This window comes from Mirounga angustirostris, unplaced genomic scaffold (assembly GCF_029215605.1).
Source record: "Mirounga angustirostris isolate CCGP_5_RB_7025 unplaced genomic scaffold, mMirAng1.0.hap1 SCAF_5, whole genome shotgun sequence".
NCBI lineage: Eukaryota > Metazoa > Chordata > Mammalia > Carnivora > Phocidae > Mirounga > Mirounga angustirostris.
The window spans coordinates 13851052-13870996 of NW_026991713.1; the positions used below are offsets into that span (position 1 = coordinate 13851052).

Sequence of the window (19945 nt, forward strand, 5' to 3'; positions counted from 1 at the left end):
CTTGTGCAAAATTCATAAATCATCCATGCATAAGCTCTGAGAAACTCATCACTCTTGTGTGCCATCTCTTAACACTTCTCCAATATAGAAAGCTTCTTTTAATCTCCTCTCCTTCCCCTTTTATCTTCATCCCAGAAAAACACCACCTAGCCTTTGGGGTCATCCTTGGATCCCATCTCTATCATTAGCCTGGGGGAAACTGGGCTGGTTGCATTTATCTCTGAGCCTCAGGTTTCTTACCTGTAAATGGGAATAATAATACTGACCTAGCAGAGGCTTGGTCACAGGTTGAAGTGGCCTCCAGCACTGTGCCTAACAGGACTAAACAATGTTCATTATTCTCTCCAGGGCTCAGTTCAAGACACCCCCAGAGCTTTCCCAGCCAACCCTCGGTGATTGTTCCTTAGACACTGTCGGATGTGGTACCTCTGTTGTTTATCTTGGAATATCTGTAGTCACTTTCACAAAAAGAGACCATAAAAGGCTAAAAGTCCAGGAGCATCGCAGCACCTGCCGAAGTGTGTACTCCCTTTTTTTTTAGCCTAGTGTCCTGAAAATAATAGATGCTTAATTCATGTTACGTGCAGGCAGAGGAGACCACACTTAGGAAGGACAGAGAGGCTGCACCTGGTTGCAGACCTTCTCTCTGCTTCCATTTCCTTATCATTCAGATGACAGGCTTGGTCCAAAATACTTCCCAGGCCCTGGTAGCTTTGATATCCTGGGCCATGATACTGCAATGAGGTCTTATGGGTGTTTGTTTGTTTGTTTATTTTTAAGAGTACAAAAAGCCTCATCCTCAATGCAGGAGTTTCCTTAGACCCAGAAGGGCTTTTCTAAACATGAGATACACAGTTTTCTTGCATGAGCACTTGGCCTCAGGTCATTGACAGACAGGAATGTGGTTTGGGCTCAGCTTTCCTGCAGCTGTGGGCTGCTGTGGCCAACAGATTTTTTCAGGGGGAAAGACTGGCCATGGATTTCCCTCCTGGAAGGATGTGCATCATAACCAGACACTTGAATCTGAAGCTGGTGAAAGAAGTACGGAGACCTTGGTTTTTCACCAACGGAGCTAAGGAAGCCAGTTAGGAATCTCACCATAGATAGAGCATCTTGTGAATGAAAGGTGGTAGCAGCAGTGCTGAAGGGTGGTGAGTATGGGCTTTGGAGTCCAGGCTGCTTAACTGCAAATTTTAGAGTGAGAAAGAGCTGATACGTTGACAGTCTAGAATCCCTACCTTTCGCTTCCCCATTGGCTCTCGTTGATGCAGTACCACATGGTAGCTTTCTGCTATTAGACAGGGGAGACCCCTTTTCTGGCTTCTCTCTCCTTTGTTCAACAGCAGCGCATCATGGGGCCCAGCATTCTGCCTTGGTCATCTTCTCCATCAGCCTCTCCTTTCCACGAGCTCATGCTCTTAAATACCATTTGTGTTCCAGTGATATCCAGATCTGTAGCTTGGATTCAGCCCAGGCTGAATTTAGGCAAAACAAGAGCTCTTGATTCCACCCAAATGGTGGTATGTCCATTCTTTGGAATACCACCCAGCAATAAAAAGGAATGCAATATTAATGCATATAACCAGTTGGGTAAATTTCAGAAACATTGTGCTAAATACAGGAAGTCAAACCTAGAAAACTCGGTGTTCTGTGATTGTATTTCTGTTTATGTGCAATCCTAGAAAAGGCTGAGCGATAGTGTGACAGAAAGATAGCAGCAGTTGCCTGGAGCTGGGGTTCAGGGAGGTAGATCGCCTGCAGAAGGGCCACAAGGAAACGTTAGGGTGGTGGAACCATTCTGTACCTTGTTGGTGATGGTTGCATGACCGCACGCAGTTACCAAAATCGATGAGTCTGTTGAATTCCACTGTACTCTGGTAAAGCTTGAGGGAGAAAGAACCACTCCATCATTTCTGGTCTAAGCAATTGGAGAGATGGAGAGAACAAGCTGCTCTTTCCTGACATGGGTAACACAGGTGGGAGAGCTGGTGGAGAAAAGAAGAATATCAAGAGTTCGGTGTGGGACATCCCAGGCCCAAGACGCCTGTAGATGTCCCAAGGAGAGAAGTGAGATGGGCGGTTGAATTTATGATTCTAGAAGTCAGTGTAGAAATCAGGTTGGGGACAACACGTGGGCGGTATTTAAAGCGGTGGGCTGGAGGGAGGTCACTAGGGACACAGGCCAGTGAGCGGGGAGCCGGAGAGCTCTGGGGATTGAGGGGAGGTCTCGGGGCTCTGGCGTCAGTGCGGAAGACTCAGCGGGATCAACTGTGTAAAACTGTTACTGGCGTATACCAGGTATTCCTTCCATAGTAGCTGTATCATCATCAGCTTTTATGTTGGTGAAATTCACGTCAGTTCAAACAAGTAAGCATTTTTAAACGTGCGATTCAGGGGTGTTTAGTTGTTTATAGGGTGAGACAGCTGTCACCTCTCTCTAGTTTTGAGACATTATCATCGCCCCAGAAGAACACCCCGTACCCAGCAAATCATCACTCCCCACCGTCCCTCCCGCTGTGCCCCGTTCACCACTGACCTACTTTCTGTCTTTATAAATTTGCCTACTCTAGATATATAAAAGGAATCATACAGCATGTGAGCTTTTGTGTCTGGCTTCTTTCACTAGGCATAACGTGTCCGAGGTTCAGCCAAGTAGTGACACGCATCAGTACTTCGTTCCTTTTTACGGCTGAGTATGTTATTTTATTATTCCGTGTCTCCCCACACTGATGCCGGAGCACATGTGGGAGTTCCTGCCTGAGAGCTTTTCTCCCCCATCCTCTTTACCTAGCTGTCCTTTCCTCCTCCTCCTCCCTGTGCTGATTTGTCTTGTTTTAGGTGGCGAGTCCCACCGCCTCAGAGACTTAACCCACACCCAGCAGCCCCTCTTTTGCATCCCCCAAGACACTTAACATAATTTCGTAAAGTCGCCTTGACCACTCTTTCCCAGAGCCTGATTGGCTCCAGACACAGGCTGACTTGTTGTCCCCACAGCACTATTCCCAGGGGGAGAGAGCACTTCAGTCCTCCCCAGGGTATGTGGCACCCTGGGAGATCCAGAGTCTGCCCCCTTTCCCACACACCCCATCCCCTTAGTAGATTGCAAGCACCTCACCTCCACCTCTTGGTATGGATGGCCCTCAGCCCAGGCATACCACCTGCACACAGACGCCTCCGAAGGTGTTTGCTGACCGTGTTGTGTGCCTACAGCCCTTACCTCTCTGCTTGTCTCTAGGTGTGCGTGTCTCCACTGGGCTATTTCTAAAAGAAAGAGAGAGAGAGAGAAAGGGAGGGAGGGAGGAAGGAAGGAAGGAAGGGAGGGAGGGAGGGAGGGAGGGAGGGAGGGAGGGAGGGAGGGAGGGAGGGAGGGAGGAAGGAAGAATAAGACCCTTGATTTCTAATCCCTCCAAGCATCCACTGATCCATCTCCCACACAGCAGCGAGAATGTCCTTTTCAGACCCAAACTCCGATCACACTGGCCCTCCCTGACCGTAGCTGGGGCTGTATGGCACCTCCTTGCTGCACCACCCCCACAGGGCACCATCCACATTGTCTTCTTTGCAGATGGTGCCCAGTGTCCTGTGGCCAGATGGTCCTGCCTGCCTCGGACCCTTCAGGTGTGCCCCTGCTTGTCCTTCGAAGAAAAGCCTCCTCACTCTGCGCCTGGACTGTGGGGTCCCGCAGGTTTCCTCCCAGGTGCGGTCTCCTCCCCCACCTCTCTGTGGGGTCCGTGTCTCAGCCATGCTGGCTGTTAGTCCCTTAAGAGGTGGTTTTTCCTCCTGACACCAACCAGTGCTCCAACTCCTGGAGGACACCCGGAGGGCATCCTACAATTCAGGTCTGGCATTACTACTTACAGTTGGCCTCAGGCCCTGCAGGCTCATGGGCTCCATCCCACAGGCCTGCCTGCCCCTCAGACACCAGGCATGAGTATCAGGCCCCCAGGTTGCCCACACTTCCATTCAACTTGGCTACCAAGTCAGGGCCTCCCTCAAGCCCCTCCTCATGGAGGTTTGCTATTTGCTAGATCACAGAACTCAGGAACCCACTTTACTTACTGTTAGTGGTTGATTTTAAAGACTACCACTCAGGAACAGCCAAATGGAAGAGATGCCTAAGGCAGGGTTGGAGGGAGGGGTGTGGAGGTGCCATGCCCTTTCTGAGGGCACCACCCTCGAGCACCGCGATGTGTTCACCAACCCATAAGCTCTCTGAATCCCATCATTTAGGGTCTTTATGGAGGTTTCGTTAGGTAGGCATGATCGATTAAATCATTGGCCATTTGTGATGAACTCAGTCTCTGTCCCCTCTCCCCTCCCTGGAGGTTGGGCAATTGGGTGAAAGTCCCAAGCTTCTAATCATTAAGATTTTGTCTTTCTGGCAACCAGCCCTCCATGTAGTTCTCTAGGGGCCCACCAGGAGTCACCTCATTACAACAAAAGATGCTCCTATCACCCTTACCACTCAGGAAATTCCAAAGGTTTGAGGAGCTCTGTGCCAGGAACCAGAGACAGAGCCCAGGTATCTTTCCGTGACACCGTATCCTTCATCCTTTTCAAGCTTCCCGCTGCAGGATCTTAACATACACCGTCCCCCCTGCCTTGGTACTCTTCCCATCTTCCTTCAGATCGCGATCGGATCCTTCTTTCCTCAGAGGACCTCCTTGTCCGACTTCCCCTCTTACACACCCTGGCAGCACTCTGACCTCTGACCTCACCTCCCCTAGCCCTTCAGGGTCACAGTTCCACATTTGTTGGTGTGGTTATATAGTGACCTTGCCCTATGTCATGGGCTGAATTATGTCCCCCAAAACTCATATGTTGAAGTCCTAACCCCCATTCCTCAGAATGTGATTGCCTTTGGAGAGAGGGTTTTTAGAGAGGTGATGAAGGTAACATGAGGTCATTAGGGTGGGCGCTCACGTGATATGACTGGTGTCCTTATAAGAAGAAGAGATTAGAACACACAGACGGACCTCCCATGTGAAGACACAGGGAGAAGGCATTTATCTATAAGCCAAGGAGCAAAGACTCAGAACAAACAACCCCACCAACACCTCGATCTGGGACTTCCAAATAAATTCTGGCCTTTCAGCCACCCCCTCTGTGGTACTTGTTTCAGAAGCCCTAGCAAACTCATATGTCCTAAGCTGCACTGAAGGCGGGACCATCTCACGATTCACCCGCCGTTGCATGCCCATGCCCCAGGCTGGTGCTTAACTAGTAACTGCACAGTTAATACAATTGACGTTTGATGGGGTTGAATTGAACAATGATGGGATTAGGGGCACCAACCCCCCCACCCCACTCAGTTGAAAAATCCATGTATAACTTTTGACTCCCCCCAAAACTTACCCACTTATTGCCTGGAAGCCTTATTGATAATATGAACAATTGATTAGCACATATTTTGTATGTTACATGTATTATATCCTGTATCCTTACAAGCAAGCAAACTAGAGAAAAGGAAACGCTAAGAAAGTCAGAAGAGAAAATACATTTACAGTATTGTACTATATTTACCAAAAAAAAAAAAAAATCCACATGTAAGTGGACTTGCATGTTCAAACCCATGTTGTTCAAGAGTCAGCTATAATTGGAAAAGCCAGAGCTTTTCTGGTGGCCTTAGAATCCTACAAACAAGTGCTTTTTCCTGCAGCCCCAGTAGGAAGAGTGAGATGATTTCTCGTAGGCACTATTACCAGTGAGTCAGAGGAGTGTCCGTGAACGAAGTATCTCAAAGCTGCCAACAAATCGTGTTTTTTCAAAAAAAAGATCCAAGAAGTCTGCAGATGGAGGTTGTAGCTGGACCCAGGCCGGCTCTGCCCCCCTGGCCGAGGCCTCGACTGAGAGGACACAGCAGCCAGGCATCCTGGGCGTCGGTGTGATAAGAGCCTTGGAAGAGAGCCCAACGGCTGGCCCTGTGTTCCTTTTTAGTTTTTCCTGTTTCTAAAGACCAAAGATCAGGGAAGGAAGAAGAGAGAAATCATTATTTGAGATCGAGCAGGAGTTTTTTAGACTGTAAGTTAAGTTAACGTGAACCCACTTGGGACTGACTCGAGAGGGTGGGTGGGGACTTATTCTTGCATCTTGGCAGATGGAATCGTTATCTGGACCTTCTACCCATTCTCTCCTGTCCTTTGGAGCCTTGCCCACAGTGGTGGTACTTGGGGAGGGAGATGCCTTGCAGGTTGTTCCTGACGCTGAGTGTAGGTGTGGAGACAAAAGCTTTTGCAACAGAGAGATGTGAACACAGCCCAGGCTCTGTGATCCCAGCCACGGGTCCTTGACAAGTGATGTAACTTCTCTAAACCTCAGTTTCCCTTCCAGACGATACACATAAGCACAGTGCCCACCTCATGGGGTTGTTGTAAGGTACTCAGAGACAGTGCATGGAGAGCGCATATCCCCGTGCCTGGGCAAAGTGCTCACGGAAAGGGGGCTGCCCAGGACAACAGGCTCCCACCACAGGGCAGCTGTGTGCACACATCTACAGAGCTAGTAGAGGAAGAATGCACGGGGACAGTACAGCAGGAGGGGGATGCTGAGAAAGCTCGTTGGGGCTTACAAGAAAGACTTCTCACAGTCGTGCTGGAAGGGAGCTTTGAGGCCATCCAATCTAATGCAGAAACCCCCCTCCCACGGCATGCCTGCTGGGTGACCCTCCCACTCCAAAGGCCCCCAAACCTGCCGTGCATGAGAATTAATGGGGGTATCTTTGCAGAGAAATCCCCAGGCCTCCCCCAGGAGAATCTGCTTCAGGAGGGTAGGGGTAGGGCCTGGCAGATGATAGCTATACCACTTGAGAAGCTCTTTGTAGAGATCGTAAAATCCAGAAGGCTGGGACTGGGTCTGCTTTCTGCAGTGCAGTGTCTCCAGCAGTTGGCACAGTGCCCCCTGCAGAGTAGGGTCTCGGTGAATACCTGCTGGATGAGGGCGGAGTCACACAGCCTCTTCCAGAACCATGCCACTGTTCAGAAGCTGCTCCCTAGAAAGGCAGCTCGTTTCCATCTTGGTGAACTCTAACGGAACTCTTACGGTCTTGCTTCTAAGAAGCAAGATCTATCTTCCTCCAGTCTTTACTCGTTCAGCCTAATTCTACCTTCTGGAATGACACAGATTCTAATTCCTCTTAGAAGGGATTATCCCTCAGCTATCGAGGTCAGCAAGGATGGGGTCTTTATCTCTAAATGAAATCGAGGTTGCCCGAACAATGAATCGAGCTTCATCAAGCACCCCCAAGGCAACCAAATGGTTGACAAAAGGACCTTTTTAACCAGAGCACATGAGTTCCAACTCAAGGCCATGCAGTATGAACCTGAGACACAGAAACCTGCTCGAGGGTCTCAGTGGAGCCCCATGAAATAGAAAACCTTTACCATTTTCCAGAGGAGGAAACTGGGGAACTAAGAATTTACGCAGGATTACCATTCCAGTGCAGGAGAGCTAGAATTTAAACCAGGTGAGAATTATATTCACGTTCCAGGAAAGAAGAGGCGGCCAAGTTGGAGAAGCTTCTGCGTAGAGAACACGGCCAGCATGAAGTCAGCGGTAGAGCCCCAGCATTGGGTGGTGTGTCCCTAAAACCCCTCGCTCCCCTTCTCTGGGCTGCACCTATAAGAGCAGGTGGTCCCAGAGTGTGTATACAGACCTTCGCTGTGCCTATGAATTTCTGTGATCTGTGAGTGCATTTAGGCAGAGCTAAATGGAGGATATAGGATCTGTGAAACATGCAGGTTCAGAAAGAGTCCTTTTCAGCCCATTCAGGTTGCTTAAATACCCTTTCGTGTGGCATCTTCTAAGGGATTGCTTTATTCCGCACCCACTGGCTGGGGGCATCCGGGGCAGGTGTGCAGCAGTTTTTAAAAGATGTTTAGTAAACGGTAATGTGATCCTATATGTTTTCCTTATTATTAGTCATCTTGCCCCAGACATGCCCTGAATGGTACTATTCAAGGCTTTCTTATTTTAAAATAGCTTCTTAGAATAAATATGAGGTTGGGAAGTCATCGTTGCTTTCTCTGCTGATACTCTGGACAGCCCCTGGTTATAACATTTTAATATTCCCCTGCTGGTATGAGCAGAGCTGGTTTGATATGCAGCAGTGATTGGCGGACTCTCTGTGTGCATCCAGGAGCTTTCCTGGGGGTGGGGATAAGGAGACCGCCCTGGGAGCATCTGTGATCAGTTAGAACTACCTGTCCCTGGTGTTTACCTGGAGAGGTTAACCTGTAAGCATCCCCTTCGGCCCCCTTCAGATAGTTTACTAGTTCCAGATGAGCCGAGATGGTTGATGATAGATAGTACTTACTTTTCATCCATCCATCCACACTCTGCTGGGGCCTGGGAGCATTAAGCTTTTTAATCAAGGAAGCAAAATGATCAAATTTGCACTTTGAAAATATTTCTGTGTAGGCAGAATGGAATGGCAAGGCTCCCCTGAGGGAAAGGTGATCAAGTGTGATCTGCCAAGTAATCTAGGAAGGAGATGGATTGAGGTGGTGATAGAACAGGGGAGGGGATGGGTGAGAAATAGCGGATAACATCTTTGGGATTCAGTTATGGCAAAGATGTGAAGAGCAAGGATTTAAGAGTGGAAGCTCTGGAGAGTCGTCTGCGCTGGGATGGAGATTGGGGGATTGACTTCCTGTCGGTGGTATTTGAGACCACTGGAGTAGATCCTGTCATCCAGGGAGAAACTGTAGAAGAAGATGGAAAGGGGGCTGAGGACACGAGTTGGGGAGTACCAGCATCAAAGGAGAGGTCTTCTAGTGTCACAGAAGCTGGTGGCTTCAGAAGGGCCCAGAAAAAAATAAATATTGGGGAAAAAAAAAAAAAGGCCCAGTGGTGTTGGGGCGACGGCCAGCAGGACGGAGTGGGGGCGGTGGGGCCAGATTCACAGAGGCCAGTCTATGCAGCTAGTGTCAGCACTCGCTGGGACGTCTCAGACACCATGCACAGTGACCGTCACTAGGGGGGGAAGGGCAACGCCTTAGGTGAGCACCTATCAGGACCTAGGTGCTTGACCTATGTCTCGTGTGATGCGCCTCCGTTCTTGGAGGCGGGAGGTAGATGCTATTCTTGCCATTTTCCAGTAAAAAAAAGAAAAGTGAGGCTCAGAAAAAGTCAGACCTTGGCCAAGCCCTACGGAGCTAGGGCTAGAACTCTCTTCAGCCTGGGTTGCAGTCCCTTCGCCTTTCTGATTTACCATGCCGCTTCCCTCCCAGCCTGCCCTGTCGGTGCCCCTCGTGCCCCGTGGAAGTATCACCACCCCCTGCTCCTGGGGCCTCACCTCCTGGACTGAGCCCTGCCTGGAGCCCCGAAGCTGTGGAAGGAGGGAGCGAGGGGATGTTCCCAGCCTGGAGCCATCCGTCTGCTGGCTGGTGGCACTGACATCAGGGCCCCAGCAGAATAGCAAGTTTGTTTGCTCTTGTCTGGCTGTTAGTGGTGATGTATGAATAAGCAAAGAAGACAGCTTCATTTTCATAAGTTAACTTGTGCCTGGAGTAAGGAAGACGGGGAATAGCACACTTAATCATAACCACAGGGCCGCACAGAAAACAATGACAAAGCCTTTTCTGTTAGTCCCGTGTTTTATTATAATGACTCCTAAGAAGATGCGACGGTGCGGGGTGCTGAGGGAGGCCTCACACCAGCAGCCTGTGTCCTCCCCCGCTCCCCCCCCCCCCCCGCAAAGAGGAGTCCCCTGAGACTTGACCTCTTAATGGGATGGCAGGCCTCTTGGGCTCACATCGTCCAGGCTAAAGCTTTAGACGTTGACCTCTGGGGACCAGATGCTGCCTGGCTGATGAGCTGGGATTGGCAGAGCTGGAAAGGATGACTGTCACCAGGGAGCAGCGGGGCCTCTGCCGAGAAGGGTGATGTGGGGAAGCCTGGGAGTGTGGAGGGCTGTGTGTGGACTGGGCAGGTGGAGCCCGCCGTGCAGCCGGCGACCCCGGGGAGGCGCCCAGCCTGCATCCCCCACCATCCCCCACAGAATCAATGATCCCCTGCCCTCCGTTCCTCCCGCTTATCAGTGTTTCTGCTGCCGCGAGTACCATTCTGCTTCATAATTGTTTATCTGCCTCCTCTTCTAGCTGCCTCTGGGGTTAACGACCGTGTTTAATTTGTCTTTGATTCCTTAGTCTGTTGTGTGGTCTCTAATACAGCAAACCCTCAGCCAATACGAAACTAAAGCAATGTCTAGGCAGAATAAGGCCCGGGTCAGCTAAGGAAGGAGCAGGGGAGATGGCTGAAGCCACCAGGTGGGACAGAGAGGGACCAGGGAATCCTGGGTGTGAGAATAAGAGCAAAAGAGCAAATACCTACTCAACATTTTACTGGTTTTCCAGGCATTGTTAGTGGTAACATTTGGAGAAGTAAAAAACACAAAATCAACTTGTGCCTCAAGGGAAAATAAAATTCTAAGGTATATCCTATGAATTAACTTCCCTTTATAAGTGAAGGAAGTAACAGCACCGAGAGGTTAGGTAACTCGTTTGAGGTCACACAGCTCATGAGTGGAGGAGCCAGGATCTGAACCTGGGCAGTCTGGCTCTGGCATTCCTTTTCTTCACCACTTCTCTGTCCTCAAGAAGCATAATGCTGGAGGCTGCACTGAATTGTGCTGGTCTATGGGCAAGATTTAGATGCCATAAGAGCTTATTTTGTGCTAGGGACCCCACAAGCGAGGCTCACCCCCGACTAAAGCACGGACAGAGCTTCCAGACCTGATCAATAATTCTCCGAGTTCAACATGCTTTCCAATTATCTGGTTCTTTTGTGATGCACATGACTAGACCCAATGGCTAGAATTCTGTTTGGCGCGCCAGGGGCTGGAAGGTATCGACTGCTATATAAGTGATAGCTGTTTTAAACTAGCATCATCCAGACTCACCTGGAAGCTTCGGAAAGAGCATTTTGCTCTCCCCTCGTTCACCAAGATCGACACCTCCTCCCACTCAGCTCTGTCTGGCAAGTCTGGCGTCTTCCTCACCCTTACGGGAAACTGCAGAGGTGGGGTGACAGTGCCCAGACACACCGGTAGGCCCACTGCTCTGCTGAAGGCTTGAACTCAAGGTCTAGGTCTCCAGAGGAGGAGTGAGATGCACGGTGAACCTCAAGGCATGTTCTCCAAATTCCCCTGCTCTCAATTTGCACCTGGGCTGCATTGCTCACGATGGTTGCAAACAACTCTTCTACATACGCCAGCCCTCTTTAAAGTTTAAAAAAGAAAAAAAAAAAAATCCTTCATTAGCAACAAGATAGCGGTAATTTTAATATCCATTGGTTGAGAAAATGCAAAATAATAAACAGCTCCTAAGCCTTTGTTTTGCTTTTTTTAGACAGATCCATTAGCTGCTCTGTTGATGATTAAAATGGTAGCTGGGTTTTACAAGTGGGCTTGTGAAGACCCTGACCCGTTGGGTGCGTCAGGGGCTGGAATGTATCGAGTGCTATGTGAGAGCTGTTTTTAACTAGCATCATCCAGGCTCTCCTGGAAGCTTTGGAAAGAGAGCAAGCCCACCCATGAGTGTTTCTTTGGACATCATCTAGCACAACAGTTAGGTCCTTCTAGAACTTTATCGAACAGTGGTCAGGGTTTTGGCATGATGAATATCTACACTGAGTCCTTTAACTTGCAACAATAAGGTGACATTTTGCCCTCACCTTTTTTTTACCCCGAAATTGGTTCAGTATCTGGGAATGTGGGGTTCATATGCTCTATTAATTCTCTCATGCCTCAACACTTCTAAATAAGAATTCTGGGAGAATGTGTGGGTCTTGGTGAATGAGGGGAAGGCAGAATGCTCTGCAGCTTTGAAAATGTGGGGATACTAATACACTAACATTAACGGGGCTCCCAGTCAGGAGAGTTTTACTTAGCAGACATTTATCAGCACCCGTTAGTGTGTTGGACACTACTCAGTCCTTGCCCTTGGACTGTGGATATTTACACATGAGGTGTGGATGTGCCTGCATGTCACCCATCTGTCCTTGACAGGGCATAAGTCAAAAAGCGCTGGAAATGCTAGGTAGAGCTGTCTCCCATCTCATGGGCGAGCCAAGGGAAGGGTTCACACTCAGGGGTGTTCATAGCTGGCTTCAGGCTGGAGATGCGTTGGAAGGGATTCCAGGCAGGGGTTGGCCGAGGGTAAGAGCATTTCCCATCAAGCAAGAGCTGTATGAGCAGGAGCCAGAAGGGAGAACGCAAGCAACAAAACTGTACATTTTCATGTGGCAGGAATGAAGTGTGGCTACGTAGAGAAAGCTTCTGAGGAAGTAGATCGGGGCCAAACACAACGCATGGAATGACAGAGCACAGAATTTAGACTTAAAGGTAGCTGAAGATGACCTTACCTGAAACTCAGGTGGCCACCCTAAATTCAGTGAAAGAGCATTCCCCTTTTGTCATTTCTGAGCACGTGACACCCTTCATTATACCGAACCTGGGGTCATTGGTAACTGAACCAGCTCCCCCAAGGACTCTGCAGCCCCTCGGCCCCACCCCACCCTCCCAGCCTCCATGCGAGGTCATCACGTGAGCTCTCGAATGAGGTCCCAGCATCCAGACGCAGCACACAGCTTTCTCAGCGGAGGACAACCTGCCTTTCAGATCTCAGCTTTCAGTTTTATATGAGCATCCCGAGCTTGTTGCGGGTGGAATTGATCAGCTCTTGCCCTTCCTGAATTGGTGATGGGTTTTTCTGAAGGATTCTACCAAGTTTTGGATGTGATCATACACAATGACAAAGTGGGTGGTAGTATTTTTCCCATGCCTCTAATTTATGTATTTGTGCTGGGGTGATGATTTAGATAGGAGCTCGATAAAATGATCAAATAAATTACACCAAACCAACACACCATCATTTCAGGGGGCTGTCATCACACCAGGGAGGTTCTATATCACACAGCGTGGTGTACCGGGAGAACCGCTGTGTTTTTCTTAACATGTTGATGGGCTTTCATTTGGTCAGAAAGGTCTGTATTTCTTAGATTGGCCGATAAAATAAAGATTTTAGCCCCAGAGGGCATCGGTTAGCTGTGGAAGACAGTGATTATGAGTCGTGGGACCCTTAGCAAGTTAAAACTGTCCACGCCTCAGTTTCTTTGCCTATAATGTGGGTTTTTAATTTCTGCCTCCAACACTTGTTGTAAAGGTAAGCAAGACTGCACCGAGACAGCAGAACGAATCTGGGCATCAGACAAATGCTGAATTATGTGTCGGCTCCACCATAGTTGTGCATATCACGGTCCTGGTGAACCTTAGTTTCCTGGTCTATAAAATAGTTGATCGTAGGTCCAAGGGAGTATCTGCTGCAAGTGGCGTGATAGGGTTGTCTCGTAGAGGGATCTGATGCCCTGCTTGCTCCCCGTAGGAGGCCTGGAGTCCCAGGAATGGGATGCTCTAAGAACTGGAGAGGAGTGACCGACTCACCTAAGATGCTGAGTTACTAAGAGGCCTGGCTTACCTCTGCTGTTGGCCCGGGTGCACCAGACATGGGGCCAACATCAGAGCCGAGAGCTGGGCCAGAGAAGCAGTTGCTCCTCTAGAAAACATTCCCACGTTGACGGGACACCATGGCTTGTCGACTCAAGATAAAGTGGATGTGAGAGGAAAAACACTGGGGGGTCTGCAGCCCAAAGGGGGCTCTTGTCTGTGCACTTCCATCTCCCACACCAAGGGCACGTCTTCCCTCTGATGGCAGCAGATGATCTCAGCGGATGCCCAGAAAGCCAGTGACCTAGCATACCGTGGGGGGAATATTGCAGCTGGAACCCTTCAGGTGTGCCAGTAAGCACAGAGGTGGTGCATGAGTTAAGGGATGGTTGGACCGATGGTTGGCTGGTTGATTTGGGATTCTGGCTTGATCACAGAGTAACTGGGTGACCTTGGACAAGTTAATTAGCTACTCTGGGCGCCCTCCAAATGGTGGGGCTGGCAAAGTGAGCGGTAAATACGTTAATACAAGTGAAGCACGCAGATCGGGGCCCGGCGCTTACTAATGAAAGCCACTGTTGTGATGATCCGCCATGACTGGATCTCCTGTTCGGTTCTCACTGTTGCACGTGGCCTGGCTTCTTCTAAGACCTTTGCTTTCTCTGTACTTTACAGGTCAGCAGGTCCTGGGCTTGGTCGAGAACCAGAGTGACTGGTACCTGGGAAACCTGTGGAAAAATCACCGCCCTTGGCCTGCCCTCGGAAGGGGCTACAACACAGGTAAATCGTGAGGGTGGCGCGTGGCGGGCGTTTCGGAAGGTGATGTGAGGGCTCAGAGCTCCTTCTCTGAGGGAGGAGGCAGGCAAAGCACAGGAGGAGGCCACCTGGCTGCCTGAATGCTGCAGTGGACGGTACCTACGCAGTTGACCTTCCAGTCCTTTCTTAGAGCTGCAGCTCTGCAGGCACAGTACCTATCAGACCTTGGCTGTCTGTGGTAATATCACCAAAAAGCCCCTCTTCTGACTAACCTCCAGACCTAGATCCCATTGGGCTTTTTTAGGACTATGATCTGTAGGTTCCTTGGCTCTAATGATAGAGAGATCATTCTGTAGTGACAAAGAACCCCAGCGTGTCAGCTTCTCAGCATGACAGAAGTTTATTTTCCTCACATTCCATGTCCGTGTGAGGCCTGCTGGATCTGTGCTCACCATAGGCATTCAGGATTCGTCTGGATTCATACTTCTTGTACAGGGAGTAAAGTAGCAGATATCCTATTGATTCTGAAAGTTTCTGGTCAGAAGTGACAGAATTTCTGCTAATTATCTCAGTGGCGAAAGCATCTCTGTTAATGGTATCATTCATTCATTCATTCATTTATTCTGTACTCAACAACTGTGTCTGGAGTAGCCGGGGTGTCCTAGACCCTGGGCCAGGTGGGCCACATACAGCCCATGAACTCACAGAGTGTATCGATAAGGAACTAGAGCAGCCTCCCTCTCCTTAAGCTCAGGCCTGCCAACGTCTGGTTGTCGCCGTGCTTCTGGATCCTTCTGCCCTTCCCCCTTCATCCTCTTTGCCATTTCTTTGGCACCCTGTTCTCAAAGGACGCAGACGTGCGACCTCTGTCGGGACCAGAACTTGGAACTCAGGGAGCAGTAGGTTTGGTCAGGCCCAGAAGGACCAGGACCTGGCATCTGAGACCAGCTGCACTAGGGTGGGGTGGGTGTCTGGGGACGGTGCCACCCAGAGGGTCTTGGAGACTAAGGCCAGGCTGTAGGGGGAAGAGCCAAAAAGTCAACTCCGAGAGCTGAGGGTCAGACTCTAAGAGAGGTCAGGTACAAATACAGGGGCCCCAGAGGCCAAAGGAAAACAGAAGATAGTCAAGCTTCCAGAGGTGAGAGTTCAGAGATGGGGTCATAGTGAGGTCCAAGCTGGAGGAGGACAAGGAAAGAAAGGTTCGGAGTCAATGTCCTGAGGAGCCATAGAGATGCCAGTCAGGGAGCGCTGTGAAGGCCACCCTTTGAGATGGGGGCATTCCTTAGCTGACGTTTGCCAGAACATCCAGGCATGCCTCACTCTGTGTAATTTTTTCCTGTGACACCTTCCAGGCATCACAGCCCGGAAGGGTTGCAGTGGAAGAATTTTCGCCAGCAGCCTTTCCCACACCTCCTGGAGGCTACCCCCAGGGCCCCCAGCTGTACTGGGCACTAACCCCTGAGTTGCTGGATGGTGAGGAAGTCTGAGGAACCCCCCAGAGGAGCCAGGCCGCTCTGAGCAGCGGCTCTCCATTAGCTGGTTTAGAAGTATTTTGATAATGGCTAAGGCAGTGTCTCTGCATCTCCGCCGAGTATGCACTGGGTACTTTCCAGATGTTAATCTTATTTGATCCTCACACTAACCCACCAGGCAGGTGCTATTCTTATCTCTGCTTTGCACACCGGAAACTCACGCTGAGAGAGATTGAGGCTCTAGAGTCTGATCAGTAAGGAGGATGCCTTGTTAACGACTAACCTTCCTACCTTGAACTAAAATGGCTTCAGGATCAAGAAACTGTCACAGAATCCCAGGCTCTGTCTTTGAAGCATCTGGAGAGGGGCCTAAGATTTGGCCGCCTAAGAAAGCCTCCGGGATGTTTCTGGAGCAGAAGGGTCTCCTCTGAAAGGTGGCACTCTGTTTCCCCTCCCAGCAAACCTTCCCAGGGGCTTTCTCAGTGCCTTTGAGGCTAGACCTTTAGGAACCCACTGTGGGGCCAGTCAGATGTGTCTCCCCCCCGCCGCTGCCTCCCGTACTTTCCTTTGGTCAGCGAATTATCATGCCATGTTGATCTTTTGTCAAAGCCTGGATTCCCAACACATTCCTCTAGGCTTTTGTAAAGTTGGTGACCCCCATGTTTGTTGGGTGGGAGAAGGGAAATCTCAGGTAAACCGTGGTGTGTGCTGAGTCTCTGTCTTCCTCCCGGAATAATAGACAACGTCACATAGAGATATACTGCAGTGTCTCGAGGACACGGTCCTCGAGGGTCATGGTTATCCGTGAAAACCAAAACGCACTGGTCATCAATCTGGGTTTGCGGGGAGAAGAAAAATGGGGCACATGGGGGATTTATTATGACAAAAATGACACATCCCCTCCTGCCTCTCCCATTTGACTCAGCGTGAGGTCAGGAGACAGACAAGGATCCAGACCACCTCCAGCTTCTACTCGCGATGCCAAAGGCAGTGAGTTACTTCCCTGCTTGCTTGTACTTAAAGTGCAGAGCAGATGAGGAAAGCCCTGAAAGAAATGATGTGTCCATTTAAATAAGCCGGTGACACCAAGTGATCATTATAAAAGGATTTATGCGAAATCAGAATGCATTGGCTTTCGTGATGGGGATTTGTTATTTTAAGACTCAGAATTGTAGCACACATCAGTGCATGAGTCATGCAGCTCTTAGATTCTCATGGAAATTGAGGACTCTGCGGGGAGGGAGCCCGCTTGCCCTAAATCCCTGCACGGAGCAGGCCTCCGAAGGGGGTATCTCCAGCAAAGCCCCGTGCTGAGCCTTCAGCTTGGTGTGGGCAAAAGGTGGCAGATCCACACTGGAATCACAATTCGGCTACTAAATGTCCACGTAGATCTGGCCAAGATGGTTCACCTTCTTGAGTGAACCTTAGTTCTCTCCCTTGTACAATAGGATAATAGTGCCTGGGATGGGGGCATGGCCAAGGTAACTAGGTCAACAAGCTAGCTTTTACTGGCACAAAACAAGGGCACAGTACATCTCAGTCTCTGTCCTCTTGGGTTTTTCCTGCCACCTATCCTCTCAGGGAATGGAATCCATTCTCTGCTTTAAAAATGGTGGTTCTGGGGCGCCTGGGTGGCTCAGTTGGTTAAGCGACTGCCTTCGGCTCAGGTCATGGTCCCGGGGTCCTGGGATCGAGTCCCGCATGGGGCTCCCTGCTCGGCGGGAAGCCTGCTTCTCCCTCTCCCACTCCCCCTGCTTGTGTTCCCTCTCTCGCTGTGTCTCTCTCTGTCAAATAAATAAATAAAATCTTTTAAAAAAAATAAATAAATAAAATAAAAATGGTGGTTCTTTGAGGTTTGCAAAGGTCTTCAAAGCCCTCAGGTCAGAAAAAACAAAAGTAACCTTTTTTGCTTTTCCTTAAATATAATGCAGCCACTTAGCACTTTTTCTCCTCTTTCTCCCCTATCTGGAAAAGGTTGCCTTTTCATATTATTTTAGAAAAAGTGCTGATTTTACTTCATATATCAGCTTCCTGACTGTGTTTTACTTTAAAAATCCCCGGGGGGTGGGGAGGAAGCATAAGATGTTTAAGTTGAAAAATCTGCCTTCAAGAGGTAACTTTATCACTTTTTGGCTTTGTTCCTTTTGGACAGCTACTCCAGCTCTCTGAGCTTGGGTTTCTCTCTGTGAATGGAGAATGATAAGCCCCCCCACCCCCACCCCCAGCCCTTTGTGAGGCTCCCCTCTGGTAGTGGAGTTCCAAGAGCCTGATAGACCAAAGTACATTAGGATTGTAGTTGTAACGTGTTTATTTCTCTTCCTGACCACAGCCTGGCTGAGCAACTGTTTTCAAGTAATTTAGATTCGGCCCCATTGATCAAGTTCAGCTGCATCCACCAGGCATCGGAGCAGACCCTTTCCTATGCATTATCTTCATTAATTCCTAGAACTCTCTTGCACGGTAGACATTCTCCTGGAAATAGCCAGCCAGCTTCCTCCGTCCTCTTCTTGGTTTTCCTTCCCAGTCTGCTAGCACAAAGCCCACAGGGCCTAAAAGATTAGAGAAGATCTGCTCACCATCTCCCACCCGCTCCCCTCCCTTCTTACGGGAGCTGTGCACAACTTAATTCCATCGTCACAGAACTGCTAGACCCCGGCAGCTGCAGATGACCAGGCGGCCCCCGGCTCAGGGCCCTCGCCATAAGCATTCAGAATTAAAGGGCACGTCCCACAGCCTCGTACAGAGATGGGTTCATCCCCAACCGCTCTGTCCATCCATCATCTAGGTGCCGGAAGCTGTCATTCACCCAGCATTCAGCTGTTTGCAAGACTTTTTTTTTTTTTTTAGTAAGATTATGACAGGTTCATTAAAACTCAGCCCACTTTCAGTTCCTACGCTGATGGTGAAAATCTTCAAAACAAACACCAGCAAAGAAGAGAAGGGGAAGGAAAGCTACGGGTAGCAGGTGACCAAAGATGATGGGGTAAGGGAAGGCAGGCCAGTAGAAAGGAGATGGCTGCCTTACAGAGAGGGGTGTTCGCGTACGATCCCAAAGGTTACTCAAGGATGACATGCATCTTCCCCGAATTGAAGGACATCGCATTAACCAGAGGATGTGCTTTAAGAAACTATTTAAAAATAAAATGTATCCCATTCCTTTCAGTCTCCAAAGTAGGCCAGAGACCGACAGATGGAGACCTGGCTCTCCAGGGAGGGAGGAAGAATTTCTCTAGGAATCCTTATCCACAGAACAATAAAATGGGGACATTCAAGGACTGACTCACCTCTGAGGCTGGAGGAAAGTGGAGAAGGAGAAGCCGGACGCCATGGTGATTCCATGGCAAGGATTCAAAAGGAGCCTACATTTGACCACTTGCCAAAGAACTGCTAAACATATAGCTCTCATGGGCTGACCAGAAGTGTGTGGGATGCAGGCTGACCCTTTGCTCTGCCCCCGACATCCAGCTTTCTGCAGCCCTAGGCGAGTCCCTCCATTTCCCAGAACCCTCCTTGTCTCTTGGCTCAAGAACCAAGAACTGTTTATGCTCTGAAGGAATATCGTATTGGATGATTTCTGTCTGTAGTAATTGCATCCAGAGAAACTAGCTTTAGATGTAGTTCATTCATTCAGCACCTGCTACTGAATGCCTACATTCTGGGTAGAAAAAGATTTTTTTAAAATGAGTGTTACCAAGAACCTTCCTTTAGGAAGATTGCAGTGGAGAAGAGTTTGCATATCCACAAATGAACTTAGTGTGACTTGAGCCCCTGGAATGATCGAGATTCGGAGTTGAATGCCAACCTTGCAATAAACCCAGACCAGCATTTTCTGGACTGATTCCAGAAGGCATTGCAGGAGATGCTGATACATCTTTAGAAACTGTGGACAGATAAGGTTGAGAAATCTGTGCACTGTATCCATCTCTTAGAGATTCAAGTTGCATATTGGTGTATTAGAGATCCTGGAACATCCAAAAATAAAGGAAACTATTCAACCCAGTAGCACCTCCCACTCTCACTTGATCCTAGAGCTTGGAAATAAGTTTGAGGGAAAAAAAAACCCAAAAAACTCCTACACTAATTCTGGGGACAGGGATTACCACTTTTTGAGCTCTGTATCCCAAGCTCGTGTCACAGAAGAGCTGAAATAGAGTTTGTAGAATAAGCCCAGAGAAAGATGCTTGGCATTCGAGGAATGGTTGACTCAGTAGAAACATCTACTCTGTTTTGTGCGGTATTTTTGTCATCCATCTCTCTACCGTAAGGATGGAGACAT

General features: G+C 49.3%; 1 protein-coding gene across 8 annotated transcripts in view; it reads left to right on the forward strand.

The window, feature by feature from the left end:
* Nucleotides 1–19945, forward strand: part of LARGE1 (LARGE xylosyl- and glucuronyltransferase 1) — a 513801-nt gene that overhangs the window by 388384 nt on the left and 105472 nt on the right. For all 8 annotated transcript variants that reach the window (XM_064590661.1, XM_064590660.1, XM_054506843.2 and 5 more), the window contains one exon: nt 14117–14221. In XM_064590661.1, coding sequence (XP_064446731.1) covers nt 14117–14221 — 105 coding nt within the window. The remainder of the gene's footprint in view (nt 1–14116; nt 14222–19945) is intronic.